This window comes from Vigna unguiculata, chromosome 1 (assembly GCF_004118075.2).
Source record: "Vigna unguiculata cultivar IT97K-499-35 chromosome 1, ASM411807v1, whole genome shotgun sequence".
NCBI lineage: Eukaryota > Viridiplantae > Streptophyta > Magnoliopsida > Fabales > Fabaceae > Vigna > Vigna unguiculata.
The window spans coordinates 25,400,741-25,419,947 of NC_040279.1; the positions used below are offsets into that span (position 1 = coordinate 25,400,741).

Genomic DNA, 19,207 nt, shown 5'->3' on the forward strand with positions numbered 1-19,207 from the left:
TTTTATTTTTTTATTATTATTGTTATTATTTTCTTCGATTTAATCTTATTTTATTTATTTTTATTTTATTTACAATTTTCTTTATATTCCTTTTTTACTTTTTATTATTTAAGGAAAAAATAAAATAGATTAAAAAAATAATAAGAGAGAAGATTGCATAAATCAATGGAAAGCTGGTGTCTATGATAGACAGGAGATAGGGCAGCCATGTTGCAGGAAGCAAACCCCTTTCCACTTTTCGCATGACTCAAGAAATACAGGCATCAGGAATTCATGATGAACCACACAAAGGAGAATCAAATTGAAAAACAAACACAGAAAACGTTACTACAAAAGGGGAAAAAGTAACATCTCTGAGGGAGGAGGGGAAAAGATATTAAAGAGAGTCGTCCTTACGATGTCAACAACACATAACCCCAACCCAATATCACCATGAATCATCAACACCATTTCACCTGCACAGATACAAACATACACCAAACATCTCTAGAAACTGCTAATCATAACCTTGACTTTCGATCCCCATTCATAAAACCATCAACATCTCCATTTTTACTTCATCACCAAATAGACACAAAATCATCCTCGAGCCACTGATACAGCGAACACCCAAATTTATCATCGTAACCTAGCATAAATAAAAAACGAAAAACAGTGGGAAGGGGATAAAACCATCACCGATGGCGAAAACGCTGAGTCAGAGCTTAAGCGGCAATGGCGCTATGATGGCGATCTGGGTCGCGGCGATCTGAGCGTTGTCGGCAGCGGCCTTGGATGCCGGAGGAGAGGCTGTTCAGGTCGTGCCTGAGAGGAGGGAGAGTGAAGGTGGCATATCCCTCGTCTTCGAGATCTATGGTGGCGTCGCCGTCGCTGGTAGCATTTTTGGCTGGTTGCAGCGGGAGACAGCCTCTCGGGGTTCGGTGTGTGCGCGAGAACAAAGTGGTTGAGCCGCTGAGAGGGATGGTGACGTCTCAAGCGTCGATTTGTGTCGCCGACAAGGTAGCTGCGTTTGCGGCGCGGTGGCGTGGTGAAGCGGAGATGGGGGCGAACGGTGACAGGAGTTGGAGTTGTGTTGGTGCGAGAAGAAGAGGCTGCCGCATCGTGGAAGAAGAAGGTTTAATTTTTAATTAGTTTTAGTTTAATTAGGGTTACAGAAAATTAGGTCCGCGTAGTTTTCTTTTGCACCCCCAACATTAATTTTTTACACACCCACGAGTTTCTTTGAACTTGCCAACCTTTCTACTTTGCGCACCCCGCTTTCGATCTTTGCACCCCCAGTTTGTGTTTTGGATCTATTTAGGTTTACACAACGCACCTCTTTGTTTAATGCACACACCCCACATCTTTTTATTTCTTACACCCTCGCCTCACTTTACATACCCCTCCTGTTTACTTCATGCACCTCTCACATGTGATGATCCTGCACCCCCGTATCTTTGTCTATTGTTGTTGAGCCTGTTGTTGTGTTTACTCTGTGTACCCCCATTAATTACTTATGTACCCTCATGTTTTGTTTTCTACTTTTATCCTTCTTAAATAATTTCATCCTTTTATTTATTTATTTATTTATTTATTTTTATTTTATTAAAAAAAACAAATATATTTAAAAATTATAAAATTTACAAATATAGAAAAAATAAAAAAAAGTTCTCTTTCATTCTTTTATTGTGTCTGTTCGACCGCTCGCACTGTGTGACACTTATTTTCTAAAAATACCAAAAAATAGTTTTCTTTCCCTTTTAGTGTCTTCTCGTCACGATTCCAGTTGCGACAATTAGTATTATCAAGTGTAGGATCAAGAGAATCAATTTCATGATTAGTTTCAACTATATTAGTATTATCAGATATAAGATCAAAAGGTACCTTTGAAGAGTCAAGCCGAACCTATGGAGAAGATTGAGCCAATTAGTTAGGATCAGAAGACATTGTATTATCCAACAGAGAAGTTTCTATATTTACGATTGGCACACTTCTTGCATAATGATCCTCACATGATAATTTATCTTTACATAATAATTTTTTATCTGGGATATCGAACATACTAACATAATGATTATGCACTTCACTTTCATTGCCACCCTGAAGTGTAGAATCAACATAAAAAAAGCTATGCTCATTAAATGTCACATCCATAGAGATATAAAATTTCTTTGATGGTGGATGGTCAACACAATAGTCTTTTTTAGTTGATCGATACCCAACAAAAACACATTTGAAAGCTCGTTCTTCAAGCTTTGTACGTTGATAATTTTTCATCTGGGATATCAAACATACTAACATAATGATTATGCACTTCACTTTCATTGCCACCCTGAAGTGTAGAATCAACATAAAAAAACTATGCTCATTAAATGTCACATCCATAGAGATATAAAATTTCTTTGATGGTGGATGGTAAGCATGATAGTCTTTTTTAGTTGATCGATATCCAACAAAAACACATTTGAAAGCTCGTTCTTCAAGCTTTGTACGTTGATATGGGTGTAAATGAACATATATAACAAATACAAAAGCATGAGGTGGTAAAGAAACCATGGAAGGAAGGATACAATGAACAGACAACACATCTAAAGGCCTTTGAAAGTTAATAACACTAGAAGGTGTTCGATTAATCAAATAAAGTGCAGAACTCACAACCTCACCCCATAAATGAGATGAGACATTATCATCTATCAAAAGTGATCTTATCACCTTTAATATATGTCTATTTTTTCTCTCAGCCACCCCATTTTGTTGTGGTGAATAAGGACATATAGTTTGATTTAAGATGCCTTTGAAGTTCATGAACTCGATTAACTTAGTCTTAAAATATTCCCTTCTATTGTCTGATCGAATGACCTTAATATATGTGTTAAATTGAGTAATTATCATATGATGGAAGGAACAAAATACATTACACACATCACTTTTATGTTTAAGCAAATATACTCAAGTTACTTAAGTACAATCATGAACAAAATTGATAAACCATTTTTTCCATTATGTGTAGATTGTGGGGCAGGGTCCCAAACATCTGTGTGGATTAATGAAAAAGGAAAATCTATTTTTTTATTGCTTAAAGGAAACACAACACGATGAATTTTTTCCATTACACAAGTTTCACAAATAAAATCAGAAATATTGCATTTATGAAATAGTGATGGAAATAACTTTTTTAGATAACCAAAAGAGGGATGTCCCAATCTTCTATGTCATAACCAAATTTCCTTTTTGTTTATATCTTGTATGTGTTCATTCGCAAGACAAACCAACGCTCCTTTATAGGTTTGTTGTGAGACATTTTCAAGATAATACAGTCCTTCACTCTCTCTACCACTACTAGTCTTCTCCTTGGAATGGATGTTATGGAAAAAATAATGGGTTGGGTGAAATAAGGGAACACAAGAATGTGATTTGGTTAACTTGCTGACAAAGAGAATATTACGGTTCAATGTAGGAACAAATAAAACATCAAGAATTGATAAGGAGGGTGAAAGGGATATAGTACATACACCTTTAATAAGAGATTAGACCCCATTGGCATTAATAATAGCACTTTTAGAACAATTAGGGGAAAATTAGTAAATTTATGTGGATCACAAGTCATATGATCAGTAACACCTGAATTAATTATCCAATCACTACCCCTAGTAACAATAGAAAGATTAAGAGCAGAGTTAGATATACCTGACTTGGCCACAAATCTGGCAGCAGTAGAACTATGGCTCTTGGGAGTAGCTTCTACCTTGGTATTAGGAGTAGTTTCACCTTTTGGATGCCAATATGGAAAACCATGGAGTTTAAAACATGTTTCCATGACATGATTATCCCCATTGCAGTGCGTACACTTGCGTATTCCTTTCTTAGGAAACTTCTTAACAACAAAGGCAATCCCCATAGTAGACTCACTGTCAAGCATAGCTTCTTGGCAGTTTGTCTTGGCACAAATAGTTGCATAAACTGATTGAACATTTGGAAGGGGAGTAGTAGCAAGGATACGACCACGAACTGCATCCAAATGTGTATCCAGGCCAGCCAAAAAGACATAAACTCGTTGATAATTAATCATGTTGTTATAATTTTCAACATCTTTAGGACATTCCATGGTACAATTCCTGATAGTATCATACTCCAACGATAATCTTTGCAACTTACCAAAATATGTAATAACAGATCCTCCATTTTGCTGAGTAGATATTACCTCACGATATAATTAATATGATCAGGACACATCCCGGTTGACTGAGTATGTTTGCTGCACAATGTCCTAGATGTCCTTTGTCGTAGCTAAGCGAATAAAGAGGGATCTGATTTCTTTCGTCATGGAATCCAAAAGCTAAGACTTGACTAGACAATTTTCATCTTCCCATGCTTCATATTCATCATATTTCTTGTTTTCTGGTTCAACCTTTGTTCCAGTGATGTAACCCCAACGTTTTTTGCCTTTAATCTTGTTTTGTGCGTTCAACGACCACTCAACATAGTTGGTGCCGTCAAGCCGTTCAAGGGTGAGCGCTTCGTGCATATGGGTAGCAGTGGAAGTCCCAAAATCATGTTTCTTTGATTGATTTTTATCGGAAGGAGCCATCCGAAATATTCAAATAAAGAAGCATCGCTTCCTATATTGTAGAGGATGTCGATCTTTGGCTCTTGATACCATGTAAAAAGGATTTAAAGAATAATTTTGATATATTATTTCAAAGAATAGGGTATTGTAACATCCCATTTAATAGTTTTCACACTACCAAATAAAATGTTATATTGTGATCAAACAAAGCAGATAGTAGAAATAAACTGTTATATATCGTTGATACAGTCATCCAAAAATAACCATATAAATCCCTGATGGCAAGTATAGGTATACAAGAAAGGATAATCTATACATCTCAAAACTCCATAGCATCTAACCCAAAAACTACCACAGAATATCCAAGCAAAAGATCAACTCCTGTCCAGGAGAGGGATGTCTTCATCTGGATTCGACTTTGCTCACACCAACCGTAGGTGATCATTGCAAGGAGAACACATAAGGAAAATAAACATAAACAAGAAGGACAAGCTAACTGAAATAAGAGAAAGATTATGCAGTTCACAATATAAATATCATTCATAAAACATAACTTAATTGTATAATTCTAGACTCGATATCTGAATTGTGTAAGCGACATTGGAGCTCTTGGTGGCTTGCACTTGTGCAGGTTCCCAAACTCTACAGAGTTTGGCCACAAGGGGTTATCACCCAACCACTCCCAGGGTAAGTCCCTTTCGCGTCTAAGACTTGATCAAGTCTAAAGACTAGGACCTCCTGCTACTCCTCACGACATAATCCATTCTGCTCTATCTGAGCGTGAATGATTATTTGAGTTTCAGGATACCAACCAATACGGATTCCTCACATCCTTACACACACTAACATTCTCTTCTGAATTTCCCTTGAAATTCTATTTCAACTACAACTTCTCATAATTCATATTCATCCAATTTCACCATACTCAATATTAGCAACAACATTCCAAACATATAGGAGACTAATTGCACAAATCACTTTTAAACATATAATTTCACCCTTTAAAACAGAACATCAAGCACCTCACTACAGTAGCTCTCGCTCAAGCTAGACAATCTAGCCCAAGCAAGAGGCTATCTCGCTGAGGCGAGTCAATCTCGCCTGAGCGAGGCTCTAACAATGGCCAAAAATAAAATCTGGGCGAACTCTCACTCAGGCTGAGCTGGTTCGCTTAGACGAGAGTGTCTCTCGCTTAAGCGACCTCAACTCGCCTAGACGAGGCTTCGCGCAAGAACATGGGTGGGTTTTCTGGTGTTTTCGCTTGGGCGAGAGCCACTCGCCTAGGCAAAAATACCAGATTACTCTACTGTTCCCACATGCAGAAGCCTAGAATCCATGGAAAAAATCAATCAAGCAATCACACATGTGTTTCAAACATCAATTTAGCACACAATGCTTCAATCAAACTCATCAAACATGGTTCACGAACTGAAATAAGAAGAAAGACAGTTAGCTTCCCTTACCTTTGCAGTTACCACAAGCAAGAACTCTTTCAACAAGGGGCACCTCAATCTTACAACCTAAGGTACTGAATTACAAATGTCAAGTGTAAGAACAGGCCCTAACTCAACCCAGAAAGATGGAAGTACCCAAAATTCGAAAATTGGAAGGCAAGGGAGAAATTGAGATTGACTTACGCGTAGGGAGGGGAGACTCAGCTTGAGGAAGTGGTCCTGAACTAGCCTCAGGTCTGATTTCTGTAACAGAAGAGAATGATTCATACTTTTTGGATGAGAATTCAGAATCTTTTCTGGTAGAGAGAAGGCAGAGAAAATAGAGAGGGAGAAGAGTGCAAGGTGAGAGTGAAATGTTGTTTCTGTGAAGTTGGTAGCAGAGAGAGAGGGTTCATGGATAAGAAAAAAAACAAAGAGGGGTTCTCACAGGTACCATATATATACATACAAGGATGTTATAATTCCTCATCTATTAAAGGAATGACAACTGCATATATTTGCTCACAAAGGTAATAATGCCTAAATTACAACTAACAGAATATTTGATTACATAATATTTGCTAATACAATATTTGACATATCTTAACATTTATTTGGCTAAACTTTTTCTTTCTCTCTCTCTCTTTCATGGTTCCTCTTTCTCTTTGTCACCGCTCAAGATTCCAACCACTCATTTTATCATCTTTTTGCTTTCAATTTCATTTTTGTCTGTTGATTTCATCAACAAACTGTGTTGATTTCATAATTAGTAAAACGATTGTTGCTTTTTTATTTCAATTTCGTGCCCTAGTAAGAGAAAGACGAAGTAGTTGTGGCTTGTGCCCTAGGAGGAGAAAAACGTTGCTCATGCCATAGTACACATGTGACTATTTTTTTAATTATAAACAATAATAAAGTTATTATTATTATAATTGTTAAAAAATATAAATAATTTCTACAATTTTACATATAAAAACTTATTTTAGATTTAAAATATGATTTAAAAGCCAGTCAATAAAAAAATTAAATTAAAAAAATCACTTAAAAAGGATATATGAAGATAAAATTCAAAACGAAATATGTAAAAAAAAATGAGAAACTCTTTATATATTACAAGCATAAATACAGGCACTATCGCGCCTATGTGTATGCATTTTTTAAATATGCGTGATATTATATTAGTAGGTGATAAAGTTGTAATGTTATTAAGTTAATATATAAACTAAAATTATATTTATTAAAAATAAAGTGAAATATATCAGAATAGATGAAAGAATAACCATTGATAAATAAAGAAGAAGAGAAGAAACAGAGATCGCCATTTTATAAAAATCTTGTAAAAATAACTGTCAATTTTTAAAAATTTAATAAATTATTATATTTAAAGGGTAAAATTAGTATTTTGAAATTGGACACGAAAAGGGGAATCCATTTATATATTGTTATAGATATTAGTATAAATATCAATTACTCAATTTTAAACGGTAAAATTTATATTTTATAAGAATTTTCATAAATCTTCTTAAAAAAAATCCCACCGCTATTGTTGGCTCAATTTGGTTTCTTCTTTATTTTAATGTCTTGTTTATTAAAAAGAAAGAGTAACTATTCTTTATTTGATTTTTACTTTAGTTTTAGCACAAATTTTTTAAAAATTTTGAAAACTTATTCTAATAAAAACTTTCGGTTTACAAATAAGTAATATATAATGATATTTTGATTCACTTTTAACCTACTACTATCGAATAATGATATTTTGACCAACTTTTTTTTACTAACTCTTAACTCACCACTCTAATCACTCTTAAATTATCACATCACACCACTTTTAACCCACTACTATCGGATAATGATATTTTGACCAAATTTTTTGGACACACTTTTAACTCACCACTCCAATCACCCTTAAATTATCACATCACACCACTAAAACAAATTAAAATAGATAATTGAAAGGTGATTGGAGTAGTGGGTTAAAAGTAGGTTAAAAAAAGTTGGTCAAAATATCATTATCCTTATCATTGTTCTATTTTTTTGATGAAAAAAATCTCAAAGTGGTCTTTGTATTTTTATTTTTCTTAATTAGATTTCTATTTTTGAAAATTTGATGCAATTAGACTCTTACCGTTGTTACTACTACTGTACTAACAATATTAAAGATGTGTCACATATCAGTTTTTAGTTCGTGATTTTTTGTTTTTTTTTTTAAATTGTCACGTGGTAGTGTAATGCGTCACTATCACACCAAGTATCACCGTCTTAATTTTAATTTTTTTTTAGTTTGTTATTTTGATTCAATTCATTGTCATGTTTTTTATATAGAAGAATTTTATCCTTCCAAATTAAGACCAAATTTAATTTTTATTATTAAAACTTACTTTTTTATTAAATATTTTTAAGAACATTACGTTTATTTAAATTTATATTTTACATTGCACTTTATGTAAAATTGTTTAAAATTTTAAATCTATTTATTTTAAATTGTTATAAAATTATTTTAAAAAATTTTAGATTTAAGTTTATAAAATTTTTATTTTTAAACCAACTCTAACATTGATAAATAAATTATTCAATTTTACACATTTTAAAAATATAAAATTATTTAAACTATAAATTTAAATAAAAAAATAATATTAAAATATGATATAATAAAATATCAATGTAAAATATAAATTTTAAATTTTTTTAAAATAAAGTTTAATTTTATAATATAAATTTTAAAAAAAAATTAAATAAATTTCATTATAAAATATAAATTTAAATAAATTTAATCTCACTAAAAATATACAATAAAAATACTAATTTTAGAAAAAATGTTATAACGTCTATATAAAAATCAAAATTGATATTAATTTAAAAGCGAAATAAATTACTTTAAAAAAAGGTGAAAATTAAAATAACAAATTCAGCTGCCTAATCGAGATAAGATAATAATACTTGACATGACATGTCACTAACATATACAACCGTTATTATCATTATCATGTAAATTTTATTTTAAAAGTTAAAAAATAATTAAATGAAAATAACAAACTAACACATAACACATATTTAACATTATTAATATAAATATTTAAAATGACTTAATTATATTCAATTTCTTAAAATAAAGTTTAATTGATACAAAGAAAAATATAGGTATAAATTTGATATTCTCATATCAAATTTAATAACAAGAACATAATTTGACATTATGCTTTTAAGTCAGCTAAAATTACTCGTTTAAATAAATAAACAAACCACATTCTAAACAACTAATTCTACTCAGAGAATCTAATACCAACCTTTCTTCGGCACAGGAAGTACTTAAGATAAGATTGCTGACAATGCATTCCAGAAATAAATGTTGAGTTTAATTGTCAACGAAAGATTATTAAAATAGTTATTATAAAAAATTACATAAGAAGTAAATTTAATATAACAAATAACATCATAATTTATTTTAATATAATAAGAAAAAATTATAATATTAGTAAAAATAATATAATTTCGTTATTTTTTGTATAATTCTATTAATGGTTAAAATGACTGAATATGTGTTTAGTTTGAGTTTTAAGAATTCTTATGAACTTATTAAAAGAAAAATTAATATTCATATATAATTAACATTTAAATTCATTATTTCTTTTTTGTAAATTTAAGGCTTTTAGTATTTTTTTCAATCATAATTATACATTAACATTAATTGTTTTAATGAATACATGTATAAAAAATTATAAATATCAAACATATAAAAAAAATCAACATTATTAAAATTTTGTATTAATTCTATAATTTATTTTATTTTACTAAAAATAAATTTTATCAATATTTATTATACTCAATCGATTATTTTTTTAAAAATTCATTCATATATTTTTGTTTTTATAAATATCATAGGTTGTAATTGACTTACTTTATAGCATCAACTTTTACTCAATTTCTTTCTCTATATATATATATATATATATATATATATATCAATTTACAGCTTAATAAAATATACGGAGAGTATGAAATGTAGACAGAAATTGAGTATTTAAAGTTTACACATATAATAATATATATATATATATATATATATATATATATATATATATAATTTTTAAGAAGTTTTCTAAAGAATAATGAATTTTCATTCTCTTGTTTATTCAAATCTTACTGTAAATATTTTTAAGTTACAAATTGTTATCCTCAATAATTGCGTAGTTATCTGAACTGAAAAGAGCTGAAGGTAAATTCAGATGGGACAAAAAATTTATGGATGCAGCGTTTTAATTTAATATTTAATAAATAGTGTATAATAGATGATATACACAACGCAATCACATAATTCATCATATAATATTCGTATAATCATATCATAATATTAAAAGTTTCGCACGGAAGCGCTGCTACTCTTTCGTTTCTCTTCAGTCTTCTCTCTTTCTCTATGTAGAAGCAAAAGGGTGGTTTTATTCCGGGCAAAAGATTTTTGGGGTTCATCGAAGTTTTCTCCTTTCTGCAAAATAAATTTGGCCCAAAGTGGTATCAATACCTGATAATACTTGCACTGGTTTTGGATAATGATCGTGAGGAATGAAAATTGTGGTGTTGGTTTGGGAGGAGGAGGAAAATGGTTTAGGGGTTTTGGAAGCTTGATTAGGAGGAAGCAAGTTGATTCTGTTCACGCCAGGAGACGTGCTCAATTGGCAAGGAAGTTATCTGCTGTTGATCTCGTTGGAATTGGTAACTACTGTCGTAGAAGGAAGAAAGAAAATTAGACGAATGGTTGTGATTGATAAATTCAGTAAAAGGACATTCGGAGAATATGATGTTGTAGAGTGCTTATGTCTTTTATGACTTAGGAACGAGTGGTTTTGCTTTCATCCTTTTTTTTTTTGCTTTTCTTTTCAAAGTTAATGTAGCAAAGCAAGCCATTTTGAAAACTCAATTTCCGCTTCATACTGATTTTCATTTGGATTTTCTATAACCTTACTGGACTTTGGTGAATAAACCATTAATTTAGTTATCATACTGTCCTTTCTCTTAAATAGTGTCTAAAGTATTTAAGTACTACTTGAAATATTGAATATCTGTCACGTTTATCCTTATGTTGATGTATTTCTCTAAAATATAGCAATCAATTTGAAGAGTTTTAAAGTATTTGGAGGACCACTTTGCACGATTTCGAATACTTCTAGGACTGCTTGAATAGTTTTTTTTTTTCTTCTTCTTCTTCTTATGTTGACGACCATTTGGTACAGAGGGTTACAATTTAAGGATAAAATTGCTCATTTACTTTATTTTTTGTAATTATCAAGAAAAGTTGTGGAGTTATGATGATATGTGCAGTTGTCACTTTTAATTTATGTTTTCTCTGGTGTATGCTTGCTTTAGATTCTTTGTAGCAAACCAAACATTTACGATGCTAACGGTAGCTGATCATTATTTAAAACCAGGGGTTGGAGCTACCATTGGAGCTGGAGTGTATATTCTCATTGGAACTGTTGCCAGGGAGCAAGCAGGACCAGCACTTGTGATATCACTTCTCATTGCAGGAATAGCTGCTGGACTGTCAGCCTTTTGCTATGCAGAGCTTGCATGTAGGTGCCCATCTGCAGGCAGTGCTTATCATTATACATACATATGCATTGGAGAAGGGTAAGTTACAGCTTTGTTCATTTTGGAACAAAAGTTTAGGTATAATTGTTAATTGAACTACTCACGTGTGCTGAAGAAATATTTTGTGAAGTTATCAACATTAACACTTTACAGAACTATGTAGTGCTCTACTGCTGCCAACATTAGGTTTAATGGTTAAGCAATCTACTCATGTGTGCTGAAAACATATTATGTGAATTTATCAACTGATACTGTGAATGATTAGGCCTTGTTTACTTCTCGTTATTGTTAGTGAATTCATGATTTAAACATTGCTATTGATCTCAGGGTGGCTTGGTTGGTCGGTTGGTCTCTGATTCTAGAATATACAATTGGTGCTTCTGCGGTTGCTCGTGGCATAACACCAAATCTGGTGTGTTATACTGTTTTCCCATTTTTTAAACTCTAAACTTTGTTTCTTTTTATGTTCATGGCATCATTGTAATTAGGAATGTACTAAAGATGTAGTTGAAAACGTACAAGTCTTAGGTAATCTGGAATCACAAATTGGATAACATGGTTATCCTGATTCGTGAATGTATTTTAACACTTGGTGTACTTGATTACAAACTTATTTTGTGATCTGCTTGGAGTTTTCACCCATGATCTTAGTAAAGTTTTAGAAGGGGAAATTCTGAGGAAGAACAAACATGGTGCTACCACGGTAAATGTTTATGTTATACGTTCAGTGAATAACGAAATGAAATCAGGTGAGCTTTTGTCAAATGATGTGGTGGTCATATTAACATTTTATGTTGTTGAGGGAATTCCAAGCACAGCTTATATCAGTTCTTCCACAAAACTTCACTGGATAGCAACAGTGGACAAAAAGTTCTATCATTTATTCATTCTGGAATTTTATTTTAACAGTGAGAACCTGTAGTAGGGGGAAGCTGAGGTTTAAAGTTTGAACCCAGATCCACTTAGTCAACTGTGATACTATGTTAGAGAACTAGTTACCTCTGAGGATAAGCTGTATGGATGCAGTGTTTTAGTGGTTTAAACCAAAGGTTGCACATACGAGATCTCTTTCTTTATTCATTTTATTGTTGTCATCTTTCTTCTTTTTTGTATTTTGGTCTGCTTGCAATCACACCCAGCTATGCTTCCTTGTCATTGTTGTGAAGAATTGGCTCAGGAAAAATCTTGTATAAAAGGTTCCTAGATCGTCAAACTTGTATTAGACTGTCCTTTTTTTATATGCAGTAGACCATCTAAGTAGACGATATGAGTAGACCGTTTTTTTCCCTAGGAATATTACTTTCTTTTTTTCTAATTGGTATCGTATTTACTGTATCCAACAACTGCAACATACTCTACAATTTCGTTTTTCGTATTAATTCTGTCACTGCTGATTTTAGGCCTTGTTTTTTGGTGGAGAGGAAAACCTACCTTTATTTTTGGCTCGACACACATTACCAGGTCTTGGAATTGTAGTTGATCCATGTGCAGCTGCATTAATTCTTCTTGTTACCGTACTCCTGTGCCTTGGAATCAAGGAGGTATGGTTTTCCATATAAAATATATACACAAACAGAATTTTTTTTTTTTTTTTTCACTTACCTATTTTGTATAACATTAATGTTTCAGAGTTCAATGGCACAATCTATTGTAACAACAGTAAATGTTGGTGTCATGCTTTTCATCATTTTAGTCGGTGGATATCTAGGTTTCAAGTCTGGATGGGTTGGATATGAACTCTCCAGCGGGTAATGGGTGTGTTTGTTTCTGCTTTATTCAGCTCATGGTCTATATATCACTGAAATTTCTCTTTCATATCAGGTATTTTCCTTATGGAGTGAACGGGATGTTTGCTGGGTCTGCAATAGTTTTCTTTTCATACATTGGTTTTGATTCTGTGAGCAGCACAGCTGAAGAGGTAAGAATTCACTTGGGGAACTAACCTTTTAAAGTCATGTGTTGGCAGAACCTAAATGCAAGGCACATCAAATTAGCACACATGCATTGTTCTTTGTTGAAGAACTCATCTAATATTTTGAATAAAAACCTCACTTTTACCGTAAATCCTACTCTAATCAGTTTTAGGATCTGGAGTATTTCCTTAAAGCTGTCAGATTCTATTAAATAGTGGTGATTGACATTTCTTTATCATTTATTTGCTTCTGAAAGTTGATATATAAGCTTGTGAATGGGTAATTGTTGGTCTCTCTAAGGAACAAAAAAAAAATGGAAATAAAAGTATTTGTAGAAGATCTATAACTAGTTATTTTCATGTTTTATGGCTGGCTATATCAATATTTCTGTCTGGTAGTTTGAGTATCTAAAATCTATCATTGCCTTTGGATTTTGGTATTGTGATTAACAATATTCACTTGAAGATTATTATGTCAATGAATTTTGTTATATTGTCTTGCAGGTGAAAAATCCTCAACGAGACCTGCCAATTGGCATATCAACTGCGTTAACTATATGTTGCCTTCTGTATATGCTTGTAGCTGCAGTTATTGTTGGTTTAGTACCATATTATGAGTTGAACCCTGATACCCCAATCTCTTCAGCATTTTCTAGTTATGGGATGGAGTGGGCAGTGTAAGGTTTGCTGAGGCACACTATTTACTTGTTAGAGTACATGTCTCATGAATATTATGCTTCAAGCTTCCTTTTACCTCTGACAGGTATATAATAACAACTGGAGCTGTTACTGCTCTTTTTTCCAGTCTGCTGGGTTCTGTTCTTCCTCAGGTACATAAACAAGTGCTCAAGATTTCATTTATTCTTTTAGCATCTCTGTTGATCATTTTCCTTTGTTATGATTGTTAGATTTTGGTTTTGATTTTTCACGACCACTAAAGTTACTTTTCAACTTCATTTAAGCCCTAATTTGTCACTCAATTATTTTGTTGTCATTATGCGCATCCTGCATATTTTGGTCAAATAAGAGATGAAATGCTGTATCGGGAAGTCGGGAACTGAGATTCTTAGTACACTTGCAAAATCATGGTTCAATTCAAATGCATTTCATCTATATTGCTACTAGTTTAAACGTATCTTTCTGTCTCTTTTTAGTTGTTTCTTAGAGTTAGTCTTTGGTACAAATTGTATGACTTCCATAAACATGGTGTGTGTTACCACAGCTTTATTTTATGTATAGTTTTTTCTGCTTTTACAAATGTTAGCATGTATAGCAACTAATAGAGGTATCTTTTAATTGAGTCTTGAATATCGTGTACTATATACATATATATATGAATTAGAAATGCTACACATATAATAGTTATTATAAATTATGTCTCTTGCACAAGTTAAATATATCTTATTTTTTTTCAGCCACGTGTCTTTATGGCTATGGCTAGGGATGGTTTATTGCCTCCTTTCTTCTCAGACATCCATAAAGGCACACAGATTCCTTTGAAAAGTACCATTGTCACTGGTGTCTTTGCAGCTACTCTTGCATTCTTTATGGATGTTTCCCAATTAGCAGGGATGGTGAGTTAAGTGTTACAAAATATTGAGACAAAAACTAGAGACGTATCTTTCTTAGAAAATTGTAAACATGAATTGTCTGATTTATTCATTGCTTTGAAATGCAGGTTAGTGTGGGAACATTGCTTGCCTTTACCACAGTTGCAGTTTCAGTTTTGATAATCAGATATGTTCCACCTGATGAAGTACCCATTCCGTCTTCACTTCTATCATCAGTTGATCAATTATTGGGACATTCTGGTGGTCATATTGGGGAAGATATGGAGATAAGTCCTGTAGATCCTGCTGTTTATTGTGAGGATAGCCATCTACATGACAAGTCAGAGGCTCTACTTAAACACCCTTTAATCATAAAAGAAGTTACCAAAGGTAACTGTTGTTTGAATCTTCAGTTCTTTTGCATATATATATATATAGAAGGGCACCCTTTACCAGTTTATGATTTCTGTAAACTGGGATTGGCTATGTTGACAGAAATAATCTAGCCATATTCATGAACTATTTGATTTTGATGCAATTATTGTTTGTAACCGTGGACCACCCAAGTTGATGGAGATCTGCTAATTGGCTCAAAAGAGTAACTTCAAAGGTCAATGAAGAGCCTAAAACTCATGTTGAAGTTTTTTTTTTTTTTTTTTTTTTTTGTATCTGCTCTCTTTTTTAAGCACTTCCATTCTACATCTTCAATCTGAATTTCAGAGATGGGCAAAACTTTAATTCCTTAGGTACTTTTAGTGTTATTTTCTGATCAAAATTAGTTTCATCTTACTAATCAGTGTAATGAAGGTGACTTTAAAGGCCAAGATTGATTATCGAAGTGAAAATCTAATTCTGATTGGAAAACAGCACCAAAACTAACCACTTCAAAACCAGCACCTAAGTTGTGTTCAGTTTCAATCTTAGTAATAAATATTCTTTGTATCAACCTTTGCCTCCATTTTCTATTGATGTGCCTAAGTAAATTAACAAACTTAGGTTTCTGAGTTGTTTTACAGATGAACAGAATGAGAAATCTAGGCGAAAACTTGCTGCATGGACCATAGCCTTTCTATGTATAGGGATTCTAATTGTTACCAGTGCTGCTTCAGCTGACTGGTCTTCCAGGTCTGTCAACTTTGACAATCCTCATTAATGTTGAAGTTATACTGCACATATAGTATTTGTTTATAGGAATGCTTTTCTACTGAATACTATATATACGTTTCGCAAACAAGAAAAACATTTGAGTTAACAATTTGATTCATGACTTGTGCTTTATGATCACTTCTGTTCTCTTTTGGTGATACATATGCAGGATTTTGCAGATAACGGTTTGTGGAATGGGTGGTGTTGTTCTTCTGTGCAGTGTAATTGTACTGGCCTGCATAAAGCAAGATGATAGAAGCCACAGCTTTGGACACTCAGGAGGTATGTGTGTAATACATATACAAGTCTAACCATCCAAACCTACCAAACTTTGATGAATTGGTCTAAACTCAATACAACAAGATTGGATAAAATCTGACAATGGTTTTGATAACTTGTATTTTTTTATTTTCAGGTTTTGCTTGCCCATTTGTTCCATTCTTGCCTAGTGCATGTATTCTTATAAACACCTACTTATTAATTGACCTTGGGTGAGAAAGCTCTTCACAATCATGCCTCTTGTTTCGTTGCATGCATACACCAATACCACAATCTAACCATTCATGTGTTTGCATTTCAGAGTTGATACATGGCTACGAGTTTCTGTATGGTTGTTAATAGGAGTACTCATATACTTGTTCTATGGCCGCACTCATAGCTCACTTTTACATGCAATCTATGTTCCCTCAGCGTATGCTGATGAAATCCATCGTTCTCAAGCAATTCATATTGCTTAGTGTTTGCAGGGAGATACCAAGTTACCACATTCCATGGCTTGCACCAATTTGTTACATTATTCTAATCTTACTTTGCATGGCTTACACCACTTTGTAAATATCGTAGTCTGAAATCCAAACTTTGTTTGCACTATCAGAAGGATGATGATTATTGAATTGTTTATTTAAACAAGTGATCTCATATTTCACGAAGTAAGGAACTAAAGCTCCTTTTCCATTTCTTTTTGCAATTTTACATGTTCTGAATTTTTTTTTTGGGTTTGGACTTTTTCTTAATTCTAGAAAAAGGTTGCGCAATTAACTGGTTTGAGCTGCATATTCTTGCTACAAATTAAGTATATGTGGAGTTATGAAAGAATGGTTGCTGTAAATTGTAAGATACTTTGTTCTATTAATAGTTATAGAACTGAGGTTCTTTTTTTAAGAAAAGTAAATTTTATAAATGTTTTTGTCAAAAAAAAGTTGATAATCCTATTTTATATATATATATATATATATATATATATATATATATATATATATATATATATATTGACAGTTAAAATTTGAAAATTCTAAAACTTTTGTCAAACTAATATTGCAATCAAAATTTTGATAATTGTCTTGGACGTGTTATGATTTCTTGAAAAACTTGTTATTTTTGTAATTGTCATTGATTTAATTTTTTCATTAATTGTTTTGTTAATCTTCTTTTTAGAAATTTTGTCGCACCAATTTTGTCGAGGTTATTTGAACTTGATCGAGCATAGCTTTTGAAATAAGTCTTCCAATTGAAATAAGTCTTTTTAGAAACATGATGTTTTCTTATGTCTTCTCGATTTTTCATATTTCACAATCCATATTCTATTCAACTTTATAAAAGAAAATAAAAATAAATAACGACTTGTTTTTTCTTCACGTTAATAATTATTTTAAAATCTAAATATTCTCAAAATATTTCCTTCGTTATTCCTAAAAGGTTATACAAAAAACATCTTTGAAGTAAATATGTACACGTGACATCAATTATTCGATTAGATAAAGTCATGATTAAATGTAATCTTAAATATAAAAAGTTTACTCTAAGTCATTTTTAATAACAAATATAAATATAACATTTATATAAATAATAAATTTGGTCTTAAGGGAAACACAATATTTCTCTATTTTGTAAAAAAATATTCAGCCAAAATTGAAACGAATAGAGTGGGTACTAAATGAAAATAAATAAACATATATGGGTACTAAATTAAAACAAATAGACATATATGAGGACTAAGTTGAGATCAAGACAATGACACTTGACAAATACCTCGCCATGTGGCGATACCGTGTCACTAGGGATGACAACGGGGCGGGGACGGATTTCACTATCCCATACTCATCCCCGCATAAAAAATTCATCCCCATACCCAAACCCAACAGATATCAAACTTTTTTTCCATCCCCATCTCCATCGGGCAACGGGTATAATCTCGTACTCATACCCGTACCTATGTTCTAACTACTTCAATATTAATTTTTATAAAAGAAAAAAAAATTACGGTAAAGAAAACATAATATTATGAAATATTCAATGAGGATTTTCTTCGATACCAAATACCTTAAAATAAATTATAATTGTTTACATTTTATATTAGAATACCAAATAAAATTTCATGTGAACCAAGACATTTATTAAATTTGTGAACTACAACATTGATGAACTTAGTTGATAAAATTAAAAAATATTTCAAAAAAATATAAAAGGAAAACAAATATTCAAATTAAAATATATTTTAAATGTTTGTTTACTTCAATTTTTTAAATTCTAATGAATCTCTTTTTTATACACTAATAAAAGTTATAATATAGCACTTGATCAAAATGACACAAAGAACAAATAATAAAAGAAAAACAAATATTCAAATTAAAAAATATTTTAAATGTTTGTTTACTTCAATTTTTTAAATTATAATGAATCTCTTTTTTATACACTAATAAAAGTTATAATACATCACTTGATCAAAATGACACAAAGAACAAATAATAAACATAATAATAAAATTTTGACATGGATTTTGTATCTTTTGAACTTCAATATATGTTGGATAGTGACAAAAAAATATTCATATAAATTACATTAAATTTTTATATTGTAGTAAATAAAAGTTATTTATACAATTAAAGTGAAAAAAATTACAGTATGATTAATAGTGAGTTATAAAATAACAAATAATTAGATAGAATATATCGAAATATTATTCTACATGATGAAAAATAAATAATAAATAAACATATTAAAAAACTAACAAATGTGTGTTTTAGAAATAATTTGAGAG

General features: G+C 31.6%; 1 protein-coding gene and 1 long non-coding RNA gene across 2 annotated transcripts; one reads left to right on the forward strand and one right to left on the reverse strand.

Moving 5' to 3' along the window:
- Positions 1–212: 212 nt before the first annotated feature.
- LOC114194037 lies at positions 213–1,217 on the reverse strand. The gene is made up of 2 exons (XR_003606339.1): positions 679–1,217; positions 213–593 (listed from the first exon to the last, which is right to left on the reverse strand). It is a non-coding gene; the product is annotated as an uncharacterized LOC114194037 (long non-coding RNA).
- A 9,099-nt stretch (positions 1,218–10,316) lies between these two features.
- LOC114186452 (cationic amino acid transporter 4, vacuolar-like) lies at positions 10,317–17,124 on the forward strand. Its single transcript, XM_028074442.1, has 14 exons — positions 10,317–10,686; positions 11,400–11,601; positions 11,890–11,974; positions 12,963–13,103; positions 13,192–13,310; positions 13,384–13,480; positions 13,979–14,151; positions 14,238–14,304; positions 14,890–15,048; positions 15,153–15,414; positions 16,041–16,149; positions 16,340–16,452; positions 16,586–16,661; positions 16,751–17,124. The coding sequence occupies exons 1-14, from the start codon at positions 10,524–10,526 to the stop codon at positions 16,905–16,907; spliced, it is 1,923 nt and encodes a 640-aa protein (XP_027930243.1). The 5' UTR covers positions 10,317–10,523; the 3' UTR covers positions 16,908–17,124.
- Positions 17,125–19,207: the final 2,083 nt, after the last annotated feature.